The 25190-nt window shown below is 38.5% G+C and overlaps 1 protein-coding gene across 1 annotated transcript in view; it reads right to left on the bottom strand.

The window, feature by feature from the left end:
* Positions 1-25190, bottom strand: part of Acss3 (acyl-CoA synthetase short chain family member 3) — a 154552-nt gene that overhangs the window by 81938 nt on the left and 47424 nt on the right. Inside the window, exons 3-5 of the mRNA XM_041668440.1 lie at positions 19678-19866; positions 18402-18536; positions 14358-14498 (exon numbers count right to left, since the gene is read on the bottom strand). Coding sequence (XP_041524374.1) covers positions 14358-14498; positions 18402-18536; positions 19678-19866 — 465 coding nt within the window. The remainder of the gene's footprint in view (positions 1-14357; positions 14499-18401; positions 18537-19677; positions 19867-25190) is intronic.

Genomic DNA, 25190 nt, shown 5'->3' with positions numbered 1-25190 from the left:
TAGTGATCTAACGAAATCTCAGAATAGCCCCACATAGTACCAACATTCTGGGCTCTACAGGATCAGACATAATCCTTGAGATATGGAGAAGCTGAAAAATCTTTATGTGATTACAGTGCTTGGTGCCCAGAAAGAAAACAAGGAAGGAATTCTGTTTCAGAATGGGAAGTCTAAAATTACAGGTACTTTTGACCACATAGAAATCCATGAAGAACTGAAAACATTCAAACTCAATCTCCATAAAAGTCAAGGGCGGTTACTTATCTCCCAGAAATGAGACAAGAGTCATCACAGAAAGTACCTTCATAATTACAACTTAATGGGATGCTTTTTATCATACGAAAAGCCACAGAGTCTAAACCGTAACATTAAATGGAGACAGAAAATGAGACTGTAGGAAATGTCCATCAGTTCTCTTTCTACAGCTGGATAAAGAAACATGCACATGGAACAAGGGTGTTGAAGGGCGAGAAGAAGGAAGTCTGAGACGTGTAGGAAGACCAAGTGTATAGGATATTCATCCCATATACTGTGTCTGTTGTGGGGGTACAAGGTTGTCCTATAAATATCTGAAGGCCTGAAGCTGAAGAGGTGGAACAGTGATTGGGACCACTTAGTGTTAATCCAGAGGGCCAGAGTTCAATTGCCAGAATTCATTTCAGGGAGCTTATAAATCCCTGTAAACCCATCTCTAATAGATCTGACACTTTTGTTCGGCCTCTGCATGCGCAAGCATGCCTGCCCACAAACACAGCTAAGTACTGACCTAAGACAAGAAAGCACTGGGAAACACATGTTGTATTTAAAAGAAATACAACTGCAAATGGTGAAGGAAGATGGAGAATTAATAAGCCAAAGAAATAGCTCTGGTTAACTTAAAAATTCTGTACCATCATTATTTTATCCACCTGTGTACCTCAGGAGTCACAACAACAACAATCCTAGCAAGATACACCCATTGGTTCAACAACAGCATGGATGTTGTAGGGTAAACAACCAAGTTCTGATTGGATTTAAAGCTGCTACATAGGATCAAACTTGTGTCTGGCACCAGAAACCTAGCCAAGAACCCATGACTGCTGCAGTCATGAGCTCAAAAGAAGTATCTACTTCTATTATTTTGCTAAATGGACAAAGTGTAGAACTGTCTTCTAAGTACTGATACTTGGTTTACAAGAGATTAGTGTCTTTCAATCCTCAATAGAAACGTTTCTCTCTTCAGTCAACATCAATGAGTAAGAGACTCAACAACTATTCAAATGCAGTGGTGGTGCTGTGCTCACCTCAAAATAGGACACCTATATCAACTTTCATTCCCTTAAGGCTTAGGGAACTTAGAGGAAGAAAGCGGAGTTTGGTAAGAGACAGATTTATCAGGATTGATATGAAACAGTGCCATCTAGCCTTTGCTTTTACAAACTCACAAGAGTTGTGGTTGCCTGAACAAGACTTGCACACATCAAGCTATTCAACCTTCTAGACTGGATGGAGGCTGGGTTCATGAGGCCCAATGCCCACTGGAGGAGCTATTGGCACTTGATGGTTGCTGAGGGAGGAAGAGTCAGTTTCCTGCTGGGGTGAGGGTCTGACATCACCTTCTGTGTGGTTCCTCTTCCACAGTGAGTGCAGGAAGGATAGTGCTTTGTGTATACCATAGAGGGAACATTTAGTTCATTGCTGACTGAATAAGAAAATAAAAAGGGAGTGAGAAAGCACTTGTATCAAAGAGACAATGGTTTGAAAAAAAGGGCTTTTTTTTTTTTCCTTTTCAGGAGAATGCCTTCAAAATTGTAGAACTTAGTGGAGCACCATAGAGAAGATGAAATGTTTACATTTGAGATATTTCATCAAAATCTCTTTCTACAGCTTCTTGAGGACATAGGGACTACCTCTGCAAAAGATTCTTTAGAAGCTATGTAATATCCTATTGATCTGTACAACTTTGAGAGAAGAGGCTAAGATGTAGCAAGTTCAGCATTTTACCAGCAAGAATTGTACCAGAGATGGAAAAATAAATGCTCACTTGTGTGTATTACTCTTGTTCCTTCTCTCTTGTTCCCTTTGGGCCAGGAAGAAAACTAAGTCTACACAATAGGAGCAAAAGGTACAAAAGTGTTCTAAATACATGAAACCCTTTATCTGTGGCCTTCCTTCCCCACCTTTATTTCAGCCTTTCCTTCTGCTTTTTCTTCTATTGTACACTTTTATTTTTATTTTTATGGCACTGGAACATGTTTTCATACTTCTCTGATGACCAGATTCCTTTTGAGGTAGTAAAAGTGAATGAGAATAGAAATGATCATTATTAAACACTATTGAATATAGTCAGGCACAGCAGACAGAATATGAAGTCCACAACCAAACTAACTTGTATGTGAAGTAGTTCAGGCATAGATGCTTGAATGTTGGCAACGGCAAACAGATTTGCCTCTCATGCAGCTCCCAGCCACCCCCAACAGTAATAGTTGATGCAAATACCCCTTACACATAGCTGGAAATTTGACCAAGGAACAGACAAATTCATTTATACCTTACATATGCATATAGGAAACAATATGGGGGAGGGTATGATGTGTGTGCCCGTGCATGTGGCTGTAGACATGGATGAGATGCAGAACGTGTAGAAGTTAGAGGAAAGTCTCTGGTGTTGGTTCTTGCCTTCTGCCTCATTTGATACACAACTCTATTGTTCATTGATGTTTTCTGTAAACTCTGTCTGCATCACACCTACAGATAAAAGCAACCCCAAGATTTCAAACCCAAGTGCTCTCCTGGTATCTTTGCTATGTGTATTCTGGAGATTGAACTCAAGTCCTCAAACTTATTTGATAAGTGACTCACCCACTGAGTCCTTCCCCCAATTCAAGAAAGAATGGTTTAAAAACACTTCAAGTACTTTGAAGTATCGGTTTTCTAAGTAACAAAACTGCGTGGTGCCATAAAAATTTAGGAGGGGGAGGGAAATGGGAAGTGGCGGGGAGGAGACAGAAATCTTAAATAAATAAATAAATAAATAAATAAATAAATAATATATCCATGTTTCATATACATGTTACAAAATCTTCCTTGTGTTCAATGTTTTTAAAACAATTAATTCCAATACCTTTTAAAATGAAATAATGATTACAGGAATGAAAATGGAATCTGGGGAAGACACCAACTACAGAAAATTTGTTCAACAAATAATCTGAAGGCCTGCCTTGGTCAGATTCTAAGATTAGTGCCAGAGTGCAATGACAGCAGTTGAGATATGTTTTAAAATGTGCACTAATATACAAAAAGAACATTAATGTAAATGGCATAAAAGTCTGATGTCAATGCGTACCAAACAATTGCAAATCTTTTTTAATGTAATAAATTTATTTTACATCCCCTCCCTTCCTCCTCTTCTCCCATTCCCTTCCCCCACCTCCCCTTTCCTCCCCCTTCAATCTATCCATCCTTTGCATTCTCTCAGAAAGGAGCAAGCCTCCTGTGGGCATCAGCAAAGCATGGCATTTCAAGCTATCCGAAGACCAAGCACCTCCCCCTGTATTCAGGCTGAGCAAGGCAATAAAGTATGAGAAATATGTTCCCAAGAGCCTGTCAAAGCACCAGGGACACCTCCTACTCCTGTTGCCTGGTGTCCCACAAATAGACCAAGCTATACAACTGTCACATACAGGCAAAGGTCCTAGGTTATTCCCTAACAGGTTCCCTAGTTGTTAGTTCAGACTCTGAGTTCCCATGAATCAGGCTAGCTATTTCTGTGAATTTTCTTTAGATGTCCCTGACCTCTCTGGCTCCTAAAATTCCTCATCTTCCTCCACAGCATGACTCTATGAGGTTGGCCCAAGGTTTGGCCATATGTCTCTGAAGCTGCCTCCATCGGTTGTGGGACAATGGTCTTATACTCTGTAAAGATTTGTCACTTGTATGGGTTTAATTCAATGCTGATTGGCCAGTAGCCAGGCAGGAACTATAGGTGGGGAAACCAGACTAGGAGAATTCTTGGAAGAGGAAAGGGTCAGTCTGCAGTCATCACCCAGACACAGAAGAAGCAAGATGAGAATGCTTCACTGATAAAAGGTACTAAGCTGCATGGCTAACATAGACAAGAATTATGGGTTAATGTAAGATGTAAGAGTTAATAAGAATCCTGATCTAATAGGCCAACCAGCTTATAATTAATGTAGACCTCTGTGTGTTTCTTTGGGACTAAATGACCTAGGGACTGGGCAGGACAGAAACCTGTGTGAACACTCAGTGACTGTATGCAAGCTCTCCAATGACAACCCAGGTAGTCACCAGTCCAATCACAGGGGATGGCCAGTTTAAGCTATGCATTCACTGCTGCCAGGAGACTTAGCTAGAGCTTGTAGGCTCTCTTGGTAGTTTTCCTTGCATCAGGTTTCTACCCATTTCAGTAAAGCATCCCTTTTCAGTAATCACTCTCAGCCTTCTCTCCTCTGCACACCCCGAGCCTGGACCCTCAAATTCACATCATCCTGTGTGAAGTAATCTGGATCCAGAAAAACAAACATGGTGTGTTCTCACTCATAAGTAGATATTAGCTGTGAAGTAAAGAATAACCATATCACAATCCACAGACCCAGAGAGGCTAGATAACATTCAAGTCCCAAGGGAGGTCACATATATCTCCCTGGGAAGGAAAAAATAGAAGAAGTATCTTGGGTAAACTTGGAGATTGGGCATTGGACATTTGCAAATCTTCAGTCTTCCTAAGGGAAGAAAATATGTTTGAGGAGCTGAGAGATAAATATCTTGCTATTTGTTGTAGATTAGTTACCTCCTAATTGCAACAATTTCTCCCATGGGGAAGGGAGGGATCATAACATTAGAAAAACTAATAAAACTTAAAGGGTCCTAGAGCTTAGGAATTTATAATTGTCACAAGGCTTTCCCTAAAGTGATAAGCAGTAAGCAACTTCTAGGGAAAAGGATACTCTCTAGTAGAGCTGCCTACAAGTTGTGCAGTGAACTCTAGGGTTGCAGAGTTCAGGGTTTGTCACTGACTCACGTGGCAGTGGGCTTGTGAGGATATAGCTAGCTGTCTTTGCATCAATTATGCTCCAATAAGCAAGCTCCAACAAACTCATAAGTTATACAGCGTAGGCTTGGCCGGAACTCTTTGCTTCGTCATCGGTGCCCTGTCTCAGGAAATAAGCCTTTGTTTACATCTTCTTCCCAAGAGTTACATCATGGAATTGGTACCTGGACAGTTATTGACAGAACCAAAGGTCAGCTGTTGAGGAGAAGTTGTATGGTCCTCGCATGGTCCGTTGCACATGCTATGCAAGCTGATTCATCTGTGGGTAGATATTTGCGAAGGCAATTTTTGTATAGCTGCACTTCCGTTTGTTATAAAGAATGGCAGGGAACCTTGACTGCTCTTTTACTGGAGAGGGAGGGGTGGAAGAGTGGGGGAGGAGGAGAAGGGTGGGAGGAGGGGGAGGGAAATGGGAGGCTGGGAGGAGGGGGAAACTTTTTTTTCCTTTTCTCAATAATAAAAAATAAAATAAAAAAAAAAGAATGGTGTGCCTTCTTGCTGAACTAAAATCTGCATGATCTCTGCGATAAATGATAGATCTTGCAATCAAAGCCAATTAGTCAGTTCTTCAAAAGGAGTCTCAATGAGGGGATCGCACAACAGCCAGCTTTCTCTATATGTTGTGAGGTAACATGCCTCCTTCATGAGTGAAGTCCCCCTCAGGAGCATGGAGATGCCCTTATAACACCTGGTGGACTATGAAAGACATTGCAATCCCTGAAAGTATCATATCTCTACCTGGACAGTAAGCAGGCTATAGTGCCTGTTGTGTGCCCTTTGCGCACAAGGAAGTGAAAACTCCACCTTTCCATATGTAGATGAGGACTTTGATAATGGTCCAGGACAGGAAACTATTAGAATCAGGGACTATTCTGTCTTGGAACAGTTTGAATTAGTGAAGAATTTCAAAGAAAGAATGAAAGCACCTCTTATAGCCTGGTTTATAGGCTCTGGGGCATGTGGGTTAATGGGATTGGTCTCATTGCTGTGGCAGTAGAGAAATGAAGTGATATAACTTTTCTTCACTCCTAGAGAAAAAAAGAATGCATAACCAGAGGCAAGACAGAAGAAATCAGTCTCTGGTGAACTGACACATTTGGACTAAGCTATTAGAGACCCTTGGTTATCGCTGACTGATCTCTCCATAAATATCACAGGCAAGAAGACGAGAGAGGAAGACAGTTATTACTAATGGAACTAATTATGAAAGAGGTGATATATTTGATGGTCACTGGGCTGGATAGGATCATGTTCATCAGCAGAGTTAAGGAAGAGGTTGATTCACCAGATACCAGACTGCTGGCATGGGCTTTGAACTGGCTAACGTTGATTGACAACTAGTCAGTATTCATAATTGTCTAAAACACAAACTTCAGCATAGGCCTGTGAAGGAGTTTCTAGACTAGGTTAATTAAAATGGGAAGAATCTAAATGTGTCTTTTACCATTCCATGGATGAGGGTCCTGGACTGCATAATAAAGAGGGATTAAGGTCAGTGTAGCCTTAAACTCTGAGGAAAAAAATAGAAAAAGATAAAAAGCATTTGCTTCTAAAAATAGGATATTTTATCACTGCAACAGGAAAGGTGTCTAACAGAAAATCTGCCCTGAGGTTGGAGCTGTTGAATGTGATGAACCTAACACAGTTCTTTGGCCTTCGGAGAGATGTTGGAGAGTCTGAAACATTGGCTAGAAGAGGTTTTGAAGACCACAGACATAGCTTAATAAGCTGTCTTGTGGGAGTCTCAAAGGACAGAAAGTCATGCTAAATTCAGTTAGTGGTGGCCTCATTCATGAGGTTCCAGAAGCTATCAGAAATTGGGCTAGAGATGACCAGTGTTATGCTCTGGGAGACAATCTGGTTGCATTCTGCCAGTTCCATGAGAACTCTACCAAGACTAAATTCAAAAGTTAAGTAAATGTCTTGAACAAGAAATCTCAAGACAGGATATCATTTGGGTTATGTTATATGTACTGATCATTGCTCTTATCCACACTAACGAAAAAGAGGAAGAGAGGCAGAAAAAGAAAGAAACAAAGACAGAAACATGTAGGAAATGGGGAAGGGGGGAGATAAAACAAGAAGATACTTAAAATGTGTGGTTGGTCAAGGAAATATGTATTACTGAATTCAAAGTTACAAACAAATCATGTTCTAAAGCACTTGCTTGTATTCAGTGTTGTTAAAGCGAAATCTGCTGCTCTGCACTGATGCAACAGAATAGGTTTCCTGTGGACAAGATCCTATATTTGCAAGGCTCCCGCTATGGAAAATAGAAATGGATTTAAAAAGAGACAGCCTAGACTGAGACCACCATACAAAGGTTTCCATGCTCAAAACAACTGTCAAAGAAAATGCTTCCATGGGGATGGACTCAACCCCCAAATGTCACCAAATCTAGACAGTGCTACATACAGGGTATTTGTGTACAGGCATAAAAGATGCAAGAAGGCAATATGAAATCATAGAACATGTGCCAAGTTTCTATAAGGTCATGGCAACCAAGCCATGTGAACCAGGGATGTATCCTGTGCAAATTCCTGAGGTCATTGTACAAAGCAATGATGGTGACGTCCAAGTTGAAATGGAGATATCGGGATGTTAGGGATGCCAAGACCATGGAGAGCCTGCCAAGAAAAACTGGTTACACCGAGTGGAGCGGGCCCAAGAGAGAGGCTATGTGTGGAGCAGGTGGCAGATTTAGAGGAGTGAAGCTAGCCAAGGCCTCCCAGTGATTCCATGACAATCTCTGGTACCTGGCATGGTACTGCAGGATATGGAGTTTGCCCCACAAAGGTTCAGTCTTCTTGTTTCCCTTTTCCTTGTTCTGCCCCCATTACTCTCTGTGAGACTGGGAATACTTAGTCTGTGACATTGTAAATAGAAACAATGCTACATTTTTTTTTGTTGTTTTTAATTTGATAGAGGCTCAAAGTCAAGCAATTGCTCTGATTCCCAGAAAAGACTTAGACTTCAGACTCTTAAACACCATTAGGATTGCTAAAGACTATATGGCCTTTTGATGTTGGACTAAATTTATTTTCCACCACGACAATGACTAAAGCTCTAAGGGGACAAGAGGTAAAGGTTAAAGGCTTAAAAGTTATCTATTAGTGATGGCTCAGTAGGTAAAGTATTTGTCATGCAAGCAAAGACCTAACTTGCGATAGGTAGAATTCACAGAACTCTCCACTAAAAAGCACGTGTCTGTAATCACAGTGTCCCACAGAAATGGAAGGTAGAGATAGAGGGATTCCCAGAGACCCTGTCTCAAAAAAAATAGTGAGAAGACAAGAACTAATACCTTAGGTTGTCCTTCGAGCACAAACGTCCAATGGCATGTACATTCTATGAATGCAACGTAACCAGATGCCTCAAAATTCTGCTTCGTTTTTATCATGATGAATGGTAGCTTTGAAGTGTGAGCCAAAATCAAACTTTTTTTCTTTATTTTTATTAAGTTTATTCACTTATTTTATATCCAAACTGCAGTTTCCCTTCCATCCTTTCCTCCCATTCTCTTCCCTCACCTCTTCTTTGCGCCCCCCCCCCCCCCGCCTCTCCAATTCATTCCTCCTCTGTTTCTGTTCAGAAAAGGACAGGCTTCCCATGGTGTCGACAGTGCACTGCATACCAAGATGAGGTGGGACTAAGATCCTCCCCTGTATTAAGGCTGGGCAAGCCTGCTCATAGGAGCTCATAGAGTCTGGACCAATAGTTAGGGAGCCTATAGCAGACCAACCTAGGCCTCCTACATATGTGGGATAGCTGTGTATCTTTGTCTACTTCTGGGACTCCTAGCAGTGGGAGCAAGGCCTGCCCCTAATGCTTTGCCTGGCTTTTCAGAACCTATTCTTCTTTATATTTTATGTTCTATTTTGGTTTGGTTTGCTTAGAATTTATTTTTTTGGGGGGGGGGAGGGAGGAAGAGTGGTCAGGGATTTTGTAGTACCAATAAGACAAACTAATGTGGTGCTTTAAGTGGATTTGCTGAGTCTCATGTTGGGACTTGAGCTTCATGACGTAAGAAGGCTCTAACAGATCTAAATGATTTAGGCTGGCATGCAAACCAGGTTCCCAAAGTGCTGAAGCAACCGAGAAAGAGAAAAATGATCAAAAGGCAAAACAAACGAGCTCAGCCCAGGCCAGCGAAAAAGATGTGGCAATTCTGTGTCCAGCCAGTCCTAGAGAAGATAATAACAGAAAGCTAGGTGCCATGGTAATGAGCATCAGGAAGGCTTTAAATCTTTAGCAATGATTCATGGGAGACCAAGGTGATAAAATTGTGTAAGTAAAAAAGATTTGGAGAGAATAAACTTGTTCTAGGTGTGGGTAATTACAGCATGTGCTGTACAATTCTTGCTTGTACTGGGGCTATAGAGATTCCCCCTCTGCCCAGGGCCCTTTCAATAGCCAGGTGTAGATAATTGAAAGGCAAGAACTATAGTGCTTCTCCAAAATGTATTGATTGATAAGAATTGGAAGCCAGCTCTCTCCCTCTCTCTCTCTCTCTGCAAAGAAGAAGAGACCCAAAGGTACAAACTGACCCCATCAAGATCATCTGGATTGGGAATACACTCAGTGGAAGCAGTATAGCAATAACTCAAGATTTGAATGCCAGATGACACTTATGTGTAGATTATGGAAGGCTGGATGGGCCGATGTCATCCATCAATGACAAATTTCACTCTTGATGAAACAAATGATGCAAATGCAGGGAATTTCTTCCTCTCTCTCTCTCTCTCTCTCTCTCTCTCTCTCTCTCTCTCTCTCTGTGTGTGTGTGTGTGTGTGTGTATGTGTTTGTGTGTTTTGTCTCCTTAGCCATCTAAGACTGATGGACAGTGGCATAAAGAGACGGCTTTTGGCCCTCAGAAATCCTGCCCAACACATGGAAAAATAGTTTCACTATTTTATTTTAATTCTTGAGTGTTGGGGAAATATTTGCAATGACAGGATAAAGAGCTGTCAAGAATTTTATAAAAAAGTATTTTCTGGGTGGTGACAGTACATACTTTTAATCCCAGAACTCAGGAAGCAGAGGCAGTGGATTTCTGTGTGTTCAAGGCCAGCCTGGTCCATAAGAACTAGTTCCAGGACAAGGCAGTCTTAAAAGCTACAGAGAAACTTGCCGAAAGAAAGAAAGAAAGAAAGAAAGACGAAAAGAAAAAAAAGAAAAGAAAGAAAAAAAAGAAAGAATCCTTCCTATGTAGGTGGTGAAGCTATACCAAAATTCTACAGTGTTTCTGGGTTTTTTTTTTTGTTTTTGGTTTTTTTTTTTTTTTTTTTTTTTGATTTTTCAAGACAGGGTTTCTCCGTAGCTTTTGGTTCCTGTCCTGGAACTAGCTCTTGTAGACCAGGATGGCCTCAAACTCACAGAAATCCGCCTGCCTCTGCCTCCCGAGTGCTGGGATTAAAGGCGTGCGCCACCAATGCCCTGCTCTCTGGGTTTTTTTTTAAAGACCAGTGCTAAAGAAGGGCTTTTTCTGGTGTGATTTTATGTTAGAATTAGAAAGTACTTCTCTAAAGCTAAACATATTACATGTTTTGGTTATAAGACTTGGAGAAATCAATGAGATTGCGGTGCAAGTTCCTTCCTCATTGGGTGGCTTTTGTCACCTATTGTCCCCTATTGTTCTGTTTGGTGTGGACCATGCATATGAAACTATCAATATACAAACCATTATGTGTTTATTGACCTGAGTGTTATAAGTTCAATGAAGTGTTTTCTAATTCAATTTTGGGATCCTTCTACAGAATAATTTGTTCTTAAAATTGCATTCCAAGACAAATAACTATGTCTCCGGAGCATGAAAGTGATTGATCACTATTTTGTTAAACGGATGTGAGGTGTCTGTTAATTGCCTTATAAATATTTGGCTTTTATTCACAGATTGTTATACACATTTGTTGGGTATGAAGGGAAAATTCTTTATTTCCCCAGTAGATGGTGATTGTGCAATTTCATAGCAAGTCATGCTCTAGAAAATAAGTGATTGTTGTCACGACATAGTGGCCCGATTCTCAAGCATAAATGAAATAAAATAGCCAGGCTAGTACAGAGCAGCATATCAGCCCATCCAAGGCTTAGCATACATGATGGAAGAGTGGATAGCAAAAGTGCCAGAGCATCAGTAAGGACCAATGTGCTATGTTGTTATTTCCTCCAAACTGAAATATTCCCTGTTGTAGAAAGAGGCTCATCGAATGATGAAACTTACAAAGCTTAGAGTTATTGGAATGCTATATAATTAGCAAGGTGTCTCTTTCAGGTGATAGAAAAACAGTCATCAATTGCTAGAGAAGTGGGAAGTTTCCAGAGGAGTTCCTACGAAGAGGGTGAGATATGAGAATTTTGGAGATGTAACTACCTGTGAGTCATCATGTTCCTTGAAGCAATCCCTTTCTTATAATCCCTTGTTCCTGGAAGTAATGTCAGTACAATCTCTAGATTTACTGGAGTAATTTCTGTGTCTGTCTCAGTGCCCCAGGTGGGGCAAATCGATGTTTATTCACCTCTATCCAGAAAAAAAAAAAACAACACAACAGCATATTTTGCAAATCCACCCACTCTGTGATTTGCAAGCCAGACCTACACACTGGTGATTCACAAAGGCCTATATCCAGCACCCAGGGTAGCTCTTGGAATCAGGCTCTTTTCCAATTACTGACTGTACTAGTATTAATATCCCAAACATACACCATACACAATATGTTCAACACCAACCCCAGAAACCAGATCAAGATCATTTTCCTTTGCATCTGTACTCAAATTTAAACTCGTGGTTTCTTTTGTCTCACTCCTAACTCTGAATCAAGTTTGATTCGTGCCAATTAATTGTGCTGTCCTGTAAACGGGTGTTTCTTGTTCTGACCACCTGGTCCCAAATAAACACTCAGGGACTTAAGTTAATTATAAATGCTAGGCGGATAGCTCAGGCTTTTTACTAGCTAACACTTATATTTAAATTAACCCATATTTCTAGGTTTGCTTTGCCACATGTTTCATAACTTGGTACCTCATTTTTTAACATGTCCTACTTGCTTGGCAGCTGGCTGGCAATACCAGACTCTGACCTTCTCCTTCCTATCATCCTTAATTTCATGCCCTGCCTATACTTCCTCTCTGACTACTAGTCAATCAGCATTCTATCATATGAATTTGAGTGAGAAATCTTTACAGTATACAGAGGATTATTCCACAGTACTGTCCTAAGTAAAATGCTAAGCCATAGAGCCTGAAAAACAATCTTGTCTTTGTCGTATATCTCTGCCACAAATTGATTACTGTCTGTATCGTATTGCTCATATCCATGCATATTTCCACCCTCCTAGATTAGGACTATGAATTACTTATATTTTATCTGTTTTTCATAGAATGAACACTCAATGCACGTATTGCACTCAACTGCGCAAAAATCTAATAATCAAAGCTTCTTCCAACATACTGAAATAAATTGCTTTGAGGATAGTCTATGAGGTAGGAAAAGAGAGAATATAGAAGAAATATCCAAGGATTATTTTCATCTTAGGCATGAGAGGAATCAAGAAGGGAAGTCTATAACCCAGAGAAAACATGAGGCAGCTACAAACTGTGCTTTTCAAACTTAGTGCCCTATGTACTAAGTTTACTGCCTTTCTTTTATATTGGCTGGGCTGTTGGAAACAGCTCTTCTGTTCCACTGATCAGTCGGGATCCAGGTAACAGAGAATTGCAGGGTGATCTGAAGTCTGTGTGTGTGTGTGTGTGTGTATTAGATGTTTTTGACAAACTAAGGTGGGATATTTGTCATCATCTGTCATGAGTTTAATAAGGTTATGCCATTTTCAGTCTTAGGGTTTTTCTGTTATATTAAGACTTCTATATAAAATTATAGCTTTGCTGAACCCAGTCTAATTTTGTGGAGAAATGTCCATTTGAACTGCATGGAGCTTGTGAATAAAAAAAATGAAGTGAGGATAAATCACATGGACTGCTTAAAAAACAACCAAAAAATCTTAGTCGTCAATAATGAAGAAATATTAACTTTTCAAATGACTAGAGTTGTAACAAAAGTACTAGATTCTAATTCAATAAAAATATCATTTTGCACATGCACATATCTAGTTTGACAATGAACAAGGAACAAAAGATTACTGAGCATCAACTGCATGTAGTATACAATGAAAGAAAACAATACAACAAAACATGCCATATCTATGGATATATTCTCATACCAGATATTTTCTATTTCACACACAACTTTTCCATGGACTACCTCAAGTTTCCTTTTAAAAGTAAAGCTAATGGAGTCATTATCTTAATATACTTGAGATTACATTTTCCACACACCTAAATATAACGAAGAAATGCTACTAAGAGATGAAGAGGATTTTGAAACATCGATCTCCCTATGAAATGCTGATTTAATGAATAGTGAGCCAGCTAATTAAGACACACACAAAGAAAATGTGAGGTTATTTGGAGGATGTCTCCTTGAAGACATCATCCTAATCGGTCATTTGTTGATACCAGATACATTTGTGAATATTGATGCTTTTATTGTTTGCTTTGCAAAAATACTTTTCATGACAGATGAATGAAAGGATGTCAAGTACCTCCTTTTTATAAATCAAATAGTTGAATAATTTGGATAAAAAGTCTCTGACTCAAACTATCTAGACTTCAACCTCAAATTTCTAGTAACATATTAAATTATTTTCAGTTTACTGTCTACTTTAGGGCTGTGAAGCTGGATCAGTTGGTCAAAGTGTTTCTTACCCAGTGAGAAGTCCTGAGTTTGATCACTAGGACCCACATGACAGAAGGAAAGAACCAACTCTTGGGTCTTATCCTTTATCTTTTACATGTATGCTATGGCACACAGGGCCACCCCTTACATACATACACACACATATTCAAAGATAAACTTATCTTTTCAAACATATCTTTTGCTTTGGGCTCAACCACAGTGCCACAAAGTTAAACATAGTAAGTGAATATATATATATATATATATATGTGTGTGTGTGTGTGTGTGTGTGTGTGTGTGTGTATAACAAAATATCTTTAGACCAATATTCAACTAACAACATACTGAAATTATCAGTTCACCAAACCAGCTATTTACTGTTGACAGTGAAAAATTTGAACAAAGAGGGTCAAAGTGTTTCCCTTTAAAGAATATTTGGACAGAATTTATTGAGGGAACAAAGGAACTGTGACTAATCATCAAGCTACAATCTGCAAAATTTTCGTTCCATAATCACATAGATTCGCTGCAATAGAAATCTGTCGCCGTGGTGGATATCTGAAAAGAAGCCAATACCTTAGGCAGCCCTGTTGTCCCAGAGGTGTAGAGAATGTACAGAGGGTGTTCCGAGAGGACAGGCACACAGTCATGTGACTGGGCTTTGGCCATTTCTTCTTCCCAATCAAGATCACGATCTGGCTTCAAAGGAACTTTCTCCTAAGCAGCAAAAATGTAAAAATGTGCACAGTGAATATAGGACATTGAGTTACAGGACAGCCAAGGAGCGTATACATCTGTAAGTGTGAGCATCCATTAGAAACCTGTGTCTTCATGACACTAGCACTCAATTTATGAATAAATCTCAAACTTACAACTTAAGGTAGATTCTTTAATAAGCTATCTTTACACAATCCAGTGGTTTGATGTTACTTTCCGTCTCATGGATAAAAACCACGTTTTTCTTGCATTCGAAGGCTACCCTAAAGAATTCAATGTGATGCTGTCGTGTTTTCCTGAGTCCCTGAGCTTAACTAACTCAGACATACAGGTTTCCAAACATGAATGTGTACAAGTAGCTAAAAACTAAGTCCTAATTGACCTTTAACTTAGAAGGTCTGTCCTCACCAGGAAATATCACGTAATGCTTCAAATATTTTTCATCCAGAGACATTTGGGAGTCACACTACAGCTGCCTTTCTAGTGGGCCACCTCAAGTCACTTCAGGGATAAGAGTGAGTTCCATGTGTGTTTGTTCATGAGAGAAACCTATTTTCAAAATCTAAGAGAACAGGTGACACACCAAAAATGTTTTCCTCTTCCTCAGTCATTAATATGATCAAAAAAAAACTTGTTTTTCTCCCTCAAGAGCAAGGTTTTTGTTTTGTAAATTTTGTGATAACATCCATGTCATCAAAATGATACAACCTTACGTAAATTAAGCAGTTATAGGACAGGCACCAAAGCTACACAGAAAAACCCTGTCTTGAAAAACAAAAAAAAGGGGGGCATTAAGTGGGAGGAAATATAATAAATAGGGAGTAGGATTGGGCAAAAATCAGTTTAATGAGAAACTACGGTCATGTAGGTAAGACATCATGTTGACTGTTTCTCACAACCGTAAATCAAGAATCCTTATTAGGAAGAGTCCTTTGTTTGCTTTGATAGTCTATATCACTGACTGGCATGGAACCCATTATGTAGATTGGGCAGGTATCAAAATCACAGCAATCTGCCTGCCTCGACCTCCAGAGTTCTAAGGTTAAAGGCATGCACTCTGACACGTGGTGTATCAGGAAGTTTATAGTGAAGAAATACATAAACACAGGCAGAACCTAATTATGCAGAGTTTAGTGGAGTAAATGACCAACACAGCCAGACATGTCTGTGGCCACTGACTTTATCAAGACAATGTCAGGGTTAAGCTCCCAGGCTTCAGGGCACTCCCAAAAGAAAGATCACTTCCAAACTTTCCAGAATCTCCACTATTATCCAGGTCTATAAACACTCTTAATTCATTTACATATGCACATTTACAAATTATACATCGAGGCAAAAGCATGAATACAATATGTCTGAGTAAATTCATTTGTAGATAAACATCTGAACTGAGCGCCATTTGTGTGTTTTAAGCACAGCTGACATCTCTTGCCGCCCTCGGATAGGGCAGCAGCTGATACCATTTAAATAAACAGAACAGAGAACTGTAAGCAAATTGTGTTTCCATTTTGTTTTATGCCTGAGATAAAAATAAGCAATTCCGAATTATCAAAGCTTTACCATCATAACTGTAGAACTGTAAAAATCATCACATTGCAAAACGAAAACTGAATTGTGATTGCAAACATCTTTGATTTTTACAAGCACCTAATGAAATGGGGACTAGGAAAAAATGGTTATTCTTTAGGCTAAGAAGAAATGGATGTGTAAAAGATTCCAAGGGAATGAAGAGGAATTATCAATATTGGCATTTACTGTGTAAAGTGTATTTGAGTGTGTGTGTGTGTGTGTGTGTGTGTATGTGTGTGTGAGGGTGTATGTGAGGGTGGATATGTGTGTGATATGTTAGCGTGTGTGTGGTGTGCATATATATGTGTGTGTGTGTTGTTTGTGTGTGTGTGGTGTGTGTATGTGTGACTATGGTATGTGTGTGTGAGTGTATGTGTGAATATGGTGTATGTGTATGTTGTGTGTGTGGTGTGGTGTTGTCTGTATGAATATGGTATATGTGTGCGTGGTGTGAGTGTGTTGTGAGGTGTGTGTGTGTGTGTGTGTGTGTGTGTGTAGGCAAGTCCTCCCTAGATACTAAAATTCTTAACAGACAGCATTGAGAGAACACCATGAAAACAAGTGATATTCCTTTGGTTCTGTCATAGTTTGCTTGAGCCTTAGGAGGAGCAGCCAAACTTACCTCACTGGGCAAAAGTGCAACTAGTTAATCAGACACAATACCTGTCCTCACCATTTGTTTCTCTCTAAATTCGAAGCAAACCCAACCACCAGGTTTAATTACTATCTAAATATTAGGGCTCGTAAAAAGACAAGATGTATTAAAAGCCTTCATCCGTATCACTGGAGAGGCAAGTTGGGGAAAGGTCAGAAGGGAAAAAGGGAGCCAGTTAGGTGGGGTAAAGAGATAAAACAATTCTATCAAGAAAAGAGAAAAACACTAAAATGTGGATAAAGAGGCTGAATATTTAAACAGCATGTGTTTATGGAGCAGAATAGATAGCATATATCTTGTTGTTTAAAAATTATTCAACCACAGTTCGAACCTTGCTATATCCATTTGCTAGACTTTGAGTATTCACTTTGAGGTTCATGGCTCAGTGTCTCCAGCAGCAAAATGGAGCCAGGAAAAAGATCCAACTCACTGATCTGCGAGAACTAAAGAAGTAAAGGCACTGGAAACCAACTCACATTGTTCCCAGGCTAACACAAGGCCTCCACAACTCCTAAGTGAGCATTTATCTATGTATAAACAGTAGAATCAAATGAACGTTTCTGAGTGAGCATTTCTGCTTGTCCTATCCCTCTCCTCACCTACACTCTGCTCAGATGCTGACTTTGTGTTCCTTGACTTATGTGGCAGTCATGTCTCTTTAAGAAAAATGTGCTGGAAAGAATCTTGGCCTTCTTCTCTGAGACAGTAGGAGCATTAAATTCACTGAGTGCAACAGTTCATGAACCATAGCTCTGAAGCTACACAAGGGAATTTATTGTGGCAATGATTCTTGTTATATGCTCATCAAAATGACAGTCTTAAGACTCTAGTCCCCAAACTTGTCAATTAAGTATTTTCTGATGAGATCCTCACAAGAGGTCTAAAAGGCAACACACCAGTGTCTGCGATTTTGTAATTTATCTCTTGCAAAAAGAAAGATGATCTACTGAAAACTTGACTTGGTCCTACTGTATGCAGTTGCAGAATTTATGAGTATAGAAGCAAGGTGGCTATCAGGTCAAGGTTACAAGAAAAAGTATAAAATATTTTCATTGCTATAATCTTTCATCCTTCGTGGATGATAGAACAATTCATCTGTATAGAATAGTCAAGTTTGGTTTTTCCGAACATAGTCTATCTCTGGATAAGAAAAAAAAAACACTTTCCTTAATTTTTGAAAGATACTTTTCATATGACTAATCAGACCTTGCCAATAGGTGATGATGACGTACACATTCAAAGCACAAGTGATGGAGGCCATATCAGGTCTGTCATTAATGAGGCAGGTTACTTAACTTAATACACAATGATTCCTTTTCCTCAAAGAGAAGTAACAGTACCCTCTAACTCATACAATTCTTAGAAGATTGTTTTTAATTATGCTTGAATCTTGGAGAAGATATCCATAGTATCTTGAAAACCAAGCAGTAAGCAGGTAGTTTGTATTTGCTAATATTATCACAAAACCTAAAGTCATAAACACAGCATTTTGTATACCTTATTACTTGTTTTTCTCAACTAGTTTTCCATAGACACTATCATCTGCATATTTTTGTTTTGCTTCTTTAATTACAATCATTTTCAGCATACTTAGTAGTTTACAACTATAGTTTTCAAATGGCTAAAATTATTTTTGGCACAATACTCTCTGCAAGAAGAAAGTTAAAGTTTCAAATTACCATATTTGGACGATTGTAAATGAGAACCCTGTCTGGTCTGTGCTGTCCCATTCTCAAGGCTTCTTCTATAAGCGGGATGTATTCTACCTTTCTTCCAGGTTCAATGCCAAATGATGCCGTCACAACCAACTTGGGCTAAAATGGGAAGAAGTGAAAGAAAAGAAAGGTTTTAAAAATCCTAGCTAAAGCCATCACAAAACTTCAGTCTAGATGGTCAGTTTAATATTTTGAAAGAAATGTTCGAATGGTTTGTGTTCACTATTAAACAACGATCTGAAAACCAGCAAGCCCTCTTTTTAAAACGCTAACACATAAAATCTCACTTACCTATTCAAAATCATAGCCTTAATGATGCTAAGGGCTCATAAGTAGAGCTATTTAAAATACCTTCCAAAGAATTCATTAAACTAAGTAAAGCTCTCTTGATCCAGAGAAATGCTAGCCTCTGTTACAGTCATACACATACTTACAGAACCAAATGCACCTACATGCGCATGCATGCACACACACATGTGCACACACACACATACACAAAGATCTTTTTGTTTATGAGAGCATGTATCTCCTATGTGCTGAACTCATGAAATGACAATGGCCAACATTTTGAAGTGTATCATAGAAAGCCATAAATCATGTACTAGATGATTTAAGGTCATACCTCAAGAGTCTCTCACAATAGTTTTATGGAACTTGTTATCATAGTACCCAATTCAAACATATGAGAGCAATGTTCCAAGCATTCACTCTTAACCCTGTACCTTTGTGTCCATCTCTCTGGGGAAGAATCTGGGGAATAATAACTTATTACCCAGTTCCAAGGAATACGCATAAAGGGATATTTGTTACCCAGATTCAAGGAAAGTTTCAGAGATGCAGAGATGTCTGAGGAGTACATTATTTATCACTTGTTTTTCTTGGGTGTCTTATCCACGTCCATACATACAAGATAAAATAGAAAGCACACATTTCATCTCCTATTTTGTATTCCTCTAAATACCTAGCAGGATGTTTGGTATGGCAAAAGCTTCAAAATTAATGTGTGGTGAAGAGATGCATGCAAAAAAGAAAGGAAGGAAGGAGTAAAGAGAAATAGAAGAAAGGAGGGAGGAAGGAAGGGTGGAAGGAAGGGAAGGAAGGAAGGATTGATTAAATCTGAGTATTCCATGTGAAAGGAAGACCAAATCATAAAGTAATGCTTAAATAGTTCATGGATCCCCCACTGTTAAGTGGTGTGCTATAGGCAGCTGTAAGACTTGACCATTAAGACCGCACTTACCTTTGCATGATCAATGCGGGTACTTAGTTCTTTGGAAGCAAACCCTCCAAAGATGAGGCTGTGGATGGCTCCTATCCTTGCACACGCCAGCATGGTATATATTGCTTGTGGGATCATGGGCATATAGATGACCACAGTGTCACCTTTCTTGACACCCTGCTTGACCAAGACACCAGCCAGCCTAGAGACCTGTTATGGAGATCATCAGAACTCTGTATTAGTTCACTAAATTTGAAGTGGAGATAGTAAACCTAGAAGGCCTCCATCTACATTGGGGTAAATTAAAGAAGCATGGAGAATGTACTTAACAACGTAGATAACGGTTTAGACATGATTACAAGGGTGTCTCTCCACATTAAATGATTGCACATGAAAATTTACCACCAAGTAATCAGATAAACTCCATGGCTTATATTGCTTACCCATTCATACACAGCACATTGACTCAGCAACTTACCATGTCTGACTTGCTCTGTGTAATTGGTGATGCATAATACAAAGGAAAACTAGATTTTTGCCATACAGAGCTTATATTCTAATACTCTGTTAAGCAACCAAAGGGAAAATGAAAGACCTATAAATTAAGCTATATGGTGGATTAACTATGAAAATGAATACATTGAGAGGGAAAGCATGGCTATATGTGTAAAATCAAATGAAGCAGAGTTTACTATGCTGTTTCTCCCTTTCATAGGCTAGGTGAATGAGGCTCAGCGGTAAGAAACAGCTAATCAGACATCACACGACTAGTAAATGAAATAGCAAGAAAACTGTCACGTTTACTGGCCTCATCTTCTTTGTTCTTTTTAATACCTCAAGCCAATTTTTTCATTATACTTCTTAAACTAAATATTTATATGAAATAATTACAGAGTGATATCCTTTTGGACCAAGGATACAAGCCTCTTTTCACTTTTATCATACATTTTGGGATCAAATATAAAAATGTCTTTCCTCTTAACACATGTTTTTGCAATTTCTAGTGAAAATATAGCAAAGCAGATCTCAAGCACACACATAAGATAATTTGCTACAAGAAACCTTTCGACACCCAATTACAGCAGGCTGTGTGCCCAGACTTCACAAAACTTCAATATTCTATCACTTTAAAACTGTTCTTTCACACAAAATATTATTTCTCCCAAAACAGGAGCAGTATCTATGTGCGTGCGCGCGCGCGCGCGCGCACACACACACACACACACACACACACATATATTCTGTGTCTCTATCCCTCTCCATTATGTGATTGATCAGATCTGTAAATAAAATAAGACGAATAAGACAGACAAAAATCTCTACCCTATTAGATTTTAATTTTATTTTAGCAGCAGGTGTACCTGTAATTCAAAGATAAGTACAAGGGTTTTATTTAAATACTATCAATCTTAGAGAGAGATAGATGTAATTGCCAATGATACTCAGGAGAGCCATCTCTAAGGAAGTCACATTTTAGCAGAGACCTGTAGAAGGTTAAGAATAAGTAGATATCTGTGAATATGCTATTTAAGACAGAAAATTAGAGTGGTCATTGTCAAGGCACCAGGGCCCAGTGGGCAACCACAAGAATTGTGACTGGCCTTTTGAAACTGATTGTTCAAGAAAATGAACAGAGGGAGCAGGAGGCTATTAGTGGTTTCTTCACGTCTTTCTACCTCTCGTTTCTGATGAGTTCAAACAATTCTGAATTCTGACCATTTTTCTCTAAGGTTAAGGTCTCTGGTAAAAGAAATAGAAAAGAAAAGAAAAAAATCTTTGTGTTTTATTTTTCTGAATACTACAAACTGTATAGTGGAGTGTTGCCCAGAAGAAAGTCATAAGAAAAAATACACAAAGGAAATATAGGAAATATATATATCACAAACTTAAATTCCATACACAGCTCAGAAATGGAAGTAAATACTAGGGAGTTATAGGCAAACATTTCAGCATGTAATCCCTACAGAAATCACTGTGCCATGTCATTACACTGCCCAATAAACCATTTAGTGGAGAGTTCTGAGTAAAATCACCTGTTTACAACTTTAACATTAAAATTTTGAATAACACTTGTTACTGAATTAAAATACTCTTTAAACGAACACTAATCTAGGAACAATGCCATGAGTTGTATGTTCTAGTCTCACTCACAGATGACTGGAAGCAGCCCACAGTGCTTCTGTCCATGGAGAGCAATGAAATCAGGAGACCCAAGGCCTTCCTTTTAAAACTAAGATCTCATAGAGATAAGTCATTGGCCAAATACGACATCAAAATGAGTTTAAGTTGGTCAGGTATTAACAAGTAGGCAACTATTAAATGTGTTAGACTTCATATATGTTTTTGTTTGAGTGTGAGTTAGTGTACCCTTTAAAGGAATTTTGTCCCCTTGTGGTGATATGAATTGGCCAAGCCTATTTATTTATTCTATCTGTAGTTATTTTTTAAATTTTCATACAATATATTTTGATCATGTTCTTTCCCCTCCCTCTAACTCTTTACACTTCTTTCCTCCCTCCTGACCAACTTCATGTCTTTCTCTCTCTTAAAAGTCAAAAAAAAAAAAAACCAAGCAGACAAAACACATCAAGTGAATATATTTTGTGTTGGTCAACGATTCTTGAGAATGAGGCATATCCTAGAGTGTGGTTAATATACCCAGTGTCAATATACACCATTGAAAAGAAATTGATTTTTCCCTCTTCTAGCAGCTAAGAATTAAAATAGCTTCTTGGATAAGGATGGGACCTGGGTTCTCATTTCCCATTCTTGGTGTTGGGAATATGTCTTATTTGAGATAGGGTAAGTCTCCTGCATGCTGCCACAGTTTCTGTGAGTTCTTGTGGGTATCGGCCCTGTTGTATTTGATGAGTGCTGTTTCTTGGTGTCTTACACCATCTCTAGTACGTACAATGATTCTGCCTCCCTCTTCCGCACAAATCTCTGAGCCTTAAAGTTATGGGTATAACAAAGAGATCCCATTGAACAGTGAGGACTCCAAAGTCTCTTACTCTCTGCACATTTTCCATTTGTACATTCCATTGACCATGGCTCCTGCATTACTACACACAAGGGGGCACATTCATAAGCATTAAGTTTTAACAAATAATTTCCATTTGACCATGTGGCAACTGAGTATACATATAAATATCTATAAAAATCATTATTGGAAAACTATCTCAAATTAGAATTACACCAAAACTATTTAACATATTCTTCAGACATGTACATCTATTCTTATAAGTTTCTAGAAAAGTAGTTTTTGAATATAGTGGGAATTTACTATATTCAACAGCGAAATAATTTTCAAACAAACATGAAATAATACCATGTTATTAAATAAAGAAAAATAACAATTTTCTAACTGATAATATCATACCACATATGTTCAAGAGTGAAGTTTATTGTTACTTTTCTTTTTCTTTTCTTTTTTCTTTTGGATTTTCGAGACAGGGTTTCTCCGTAACTTTTGGTTCCTGTCCTGGCTGGCCTCGAACTCACAGAGATCCGCCTGCCTCTGCCTCTGCCTCCTGAGTGCTGGGATTAAAGATGTGCGCCACCACCGCCCGGCTATTGTTACTTTTCTAAAGCATAAATAATAAATATTTTATATTTAAGAATATTACTGTTCAATTTTGAAAGAAAAAAATTATAAAATATGTTCCTACATTTAAAATAGTTACCTGACTGATAGAAACATTTACTGTGAGGTTTCCTCTTGTAGAGTAATTTTCCCCAGTGAAGAAGTAAATATCATTATTGATAATAACAATTTTGCTCATTTCTACTTTTCTCATATGAGAGTTTCTATCAATATTTAGTCATTTTAATACTATGTGTTTGGAAGTAAAGTGTAATGAAGAACTATTTAATTCATTTTATTCAAGCTTGAAATAACTACAATTTTAATAATCTGTGTACTTTCAACACTAATGTGAATTCCATACTATATTTCACAGAAAATTAGTTCAATCTCATATTTCTGTGGCTTACATGCTCACAATCTTGGAAAGTAATATTTTCCCATTTCTTTAATAGTCACATGTTTAAACCTACACTCACAGCATGAGAACGTAGCACTTCCTGAAAACAAGACCTTGTTAATTTTCAAACAATGCTCTTACATAGCAGGGCATCATTGACAGAGAAAATAATGCTACACCAAAGAGAAGTCCAAGTCTAAAGATTGGGAAGGGTCATTGATGCCTGTCATGTACACAGCGTGACTACAGTGTGTGTAACAAAAATGAAAGGAAAGGTACGGACAGATTCAGGTCATCTGTTTCCCCTGTCTTTTTAACCATTTTGGCATCTATGAATTCTAGGTGTCAGTAATTGAAGAACTATGACCTTCTCGCACCTTTGCTCACATGACAACTCCTGCCAAAGCATTGTCCTTGTACGCATCATCTGAATGAGAAAGTCAAAGCAGTTCTCAATGGGTACGACAATTCTTCATCACGAAGATATGAGAGGGCCAAAATGCTCAGAGAATATACCAAATATGCAACTTGTTAAAGCACCCTTGAGTTTCGACTTGTCCTAAGAACAACACAGTGTTAGTCAGCTTCAACTACTAAAACTAAATAACTGAGGAATTAAATAAATAAATAAGTTCATTTCAGTTCAGAATTCTGGAACTTAAAGTCCAAGAATATGCAGACACTTTGCTTTGGGTATCTAGCCAGGATAGTATATCATGTTGGGAAGATGAGGTAGAGAAAGCTACAGAGAAACAGGAAGATATTAAGGTTTAATAACTTTTTAAAGGGCATATTTTCAAAAGCCCAATTGTCTCCCATTAAGCCTTACAATCTCAATATATACATAATCTTCCAATATGCCATTCTGGGCTCCAAGCTTTTACATACTGTATATTCAAACCACACAAGGGTAAAATAATTGCAAATTACTAACTCTGTAGAAAAAATAATTTCAAATCCTTAAAATGTAATTATTATTTCATAAATTATATTAGTGTGATTTGTGATTAAAAATTAATGAGAAATGTCCATGACAGAGTATGCGAAAAGGGAATTGATGAATTCAGGGAAGTAGAAGGAAAGATTTCACTTTTAATTACGTCATGCAAATTGAAACAATCCCAAAGTTTGGATGCAAAGGGAGAACATGGGCTTGGCATGTTTAAGTCTGAGTGAAGATGAATTACTGAGCATGGATATTTTCTCAGCATCATGTAAATTATCTCAGCATTTGGAGAAAGGGACAGGGAAGTGTGAAAGAGCTGGACACAACAACTTTCACACATCACATGGTGTCAACAAATGTCATGGAAGCAGGAGTAAACACCGAGGTAGAATGTGTAAAGCCAAAAGAAGAACACCGAGAAGAGGGGGAAAGAGGGGCCAGAGGGAAAAGTATGTCCAGTCAACAAGGGGAGGACGTAGAAGTGAGAGCTGAGTTTCCAAGACTGTAAGATAGTATGAAGAAAAGATGGAAAATATTGACAATATACTGGCATTAATAATAATAGAATGGTGATTACTTTATCTGAAGGAGCATATTTTAGAGAG

Source organism: Microtus oregoni, unplaced genomic scaffold, assembly GCF_018167655.1.
Source record: "Microtus oregoni isolate MIOR12 unplaced genomic scaffold, Mior012 000001F_ref0000356, whole genome shotgun sequence".
Lineage (NCBI taxonomy): Eukaryota > Metazoa > Chordata > Mammalia > Rodentia > Cricetidae > Microtus > Microtus oregoni.
Note: the sequence above shows the minus strand (reverse complement) of the source record. Positions and strands in the feature narration are given on the sequence as shown.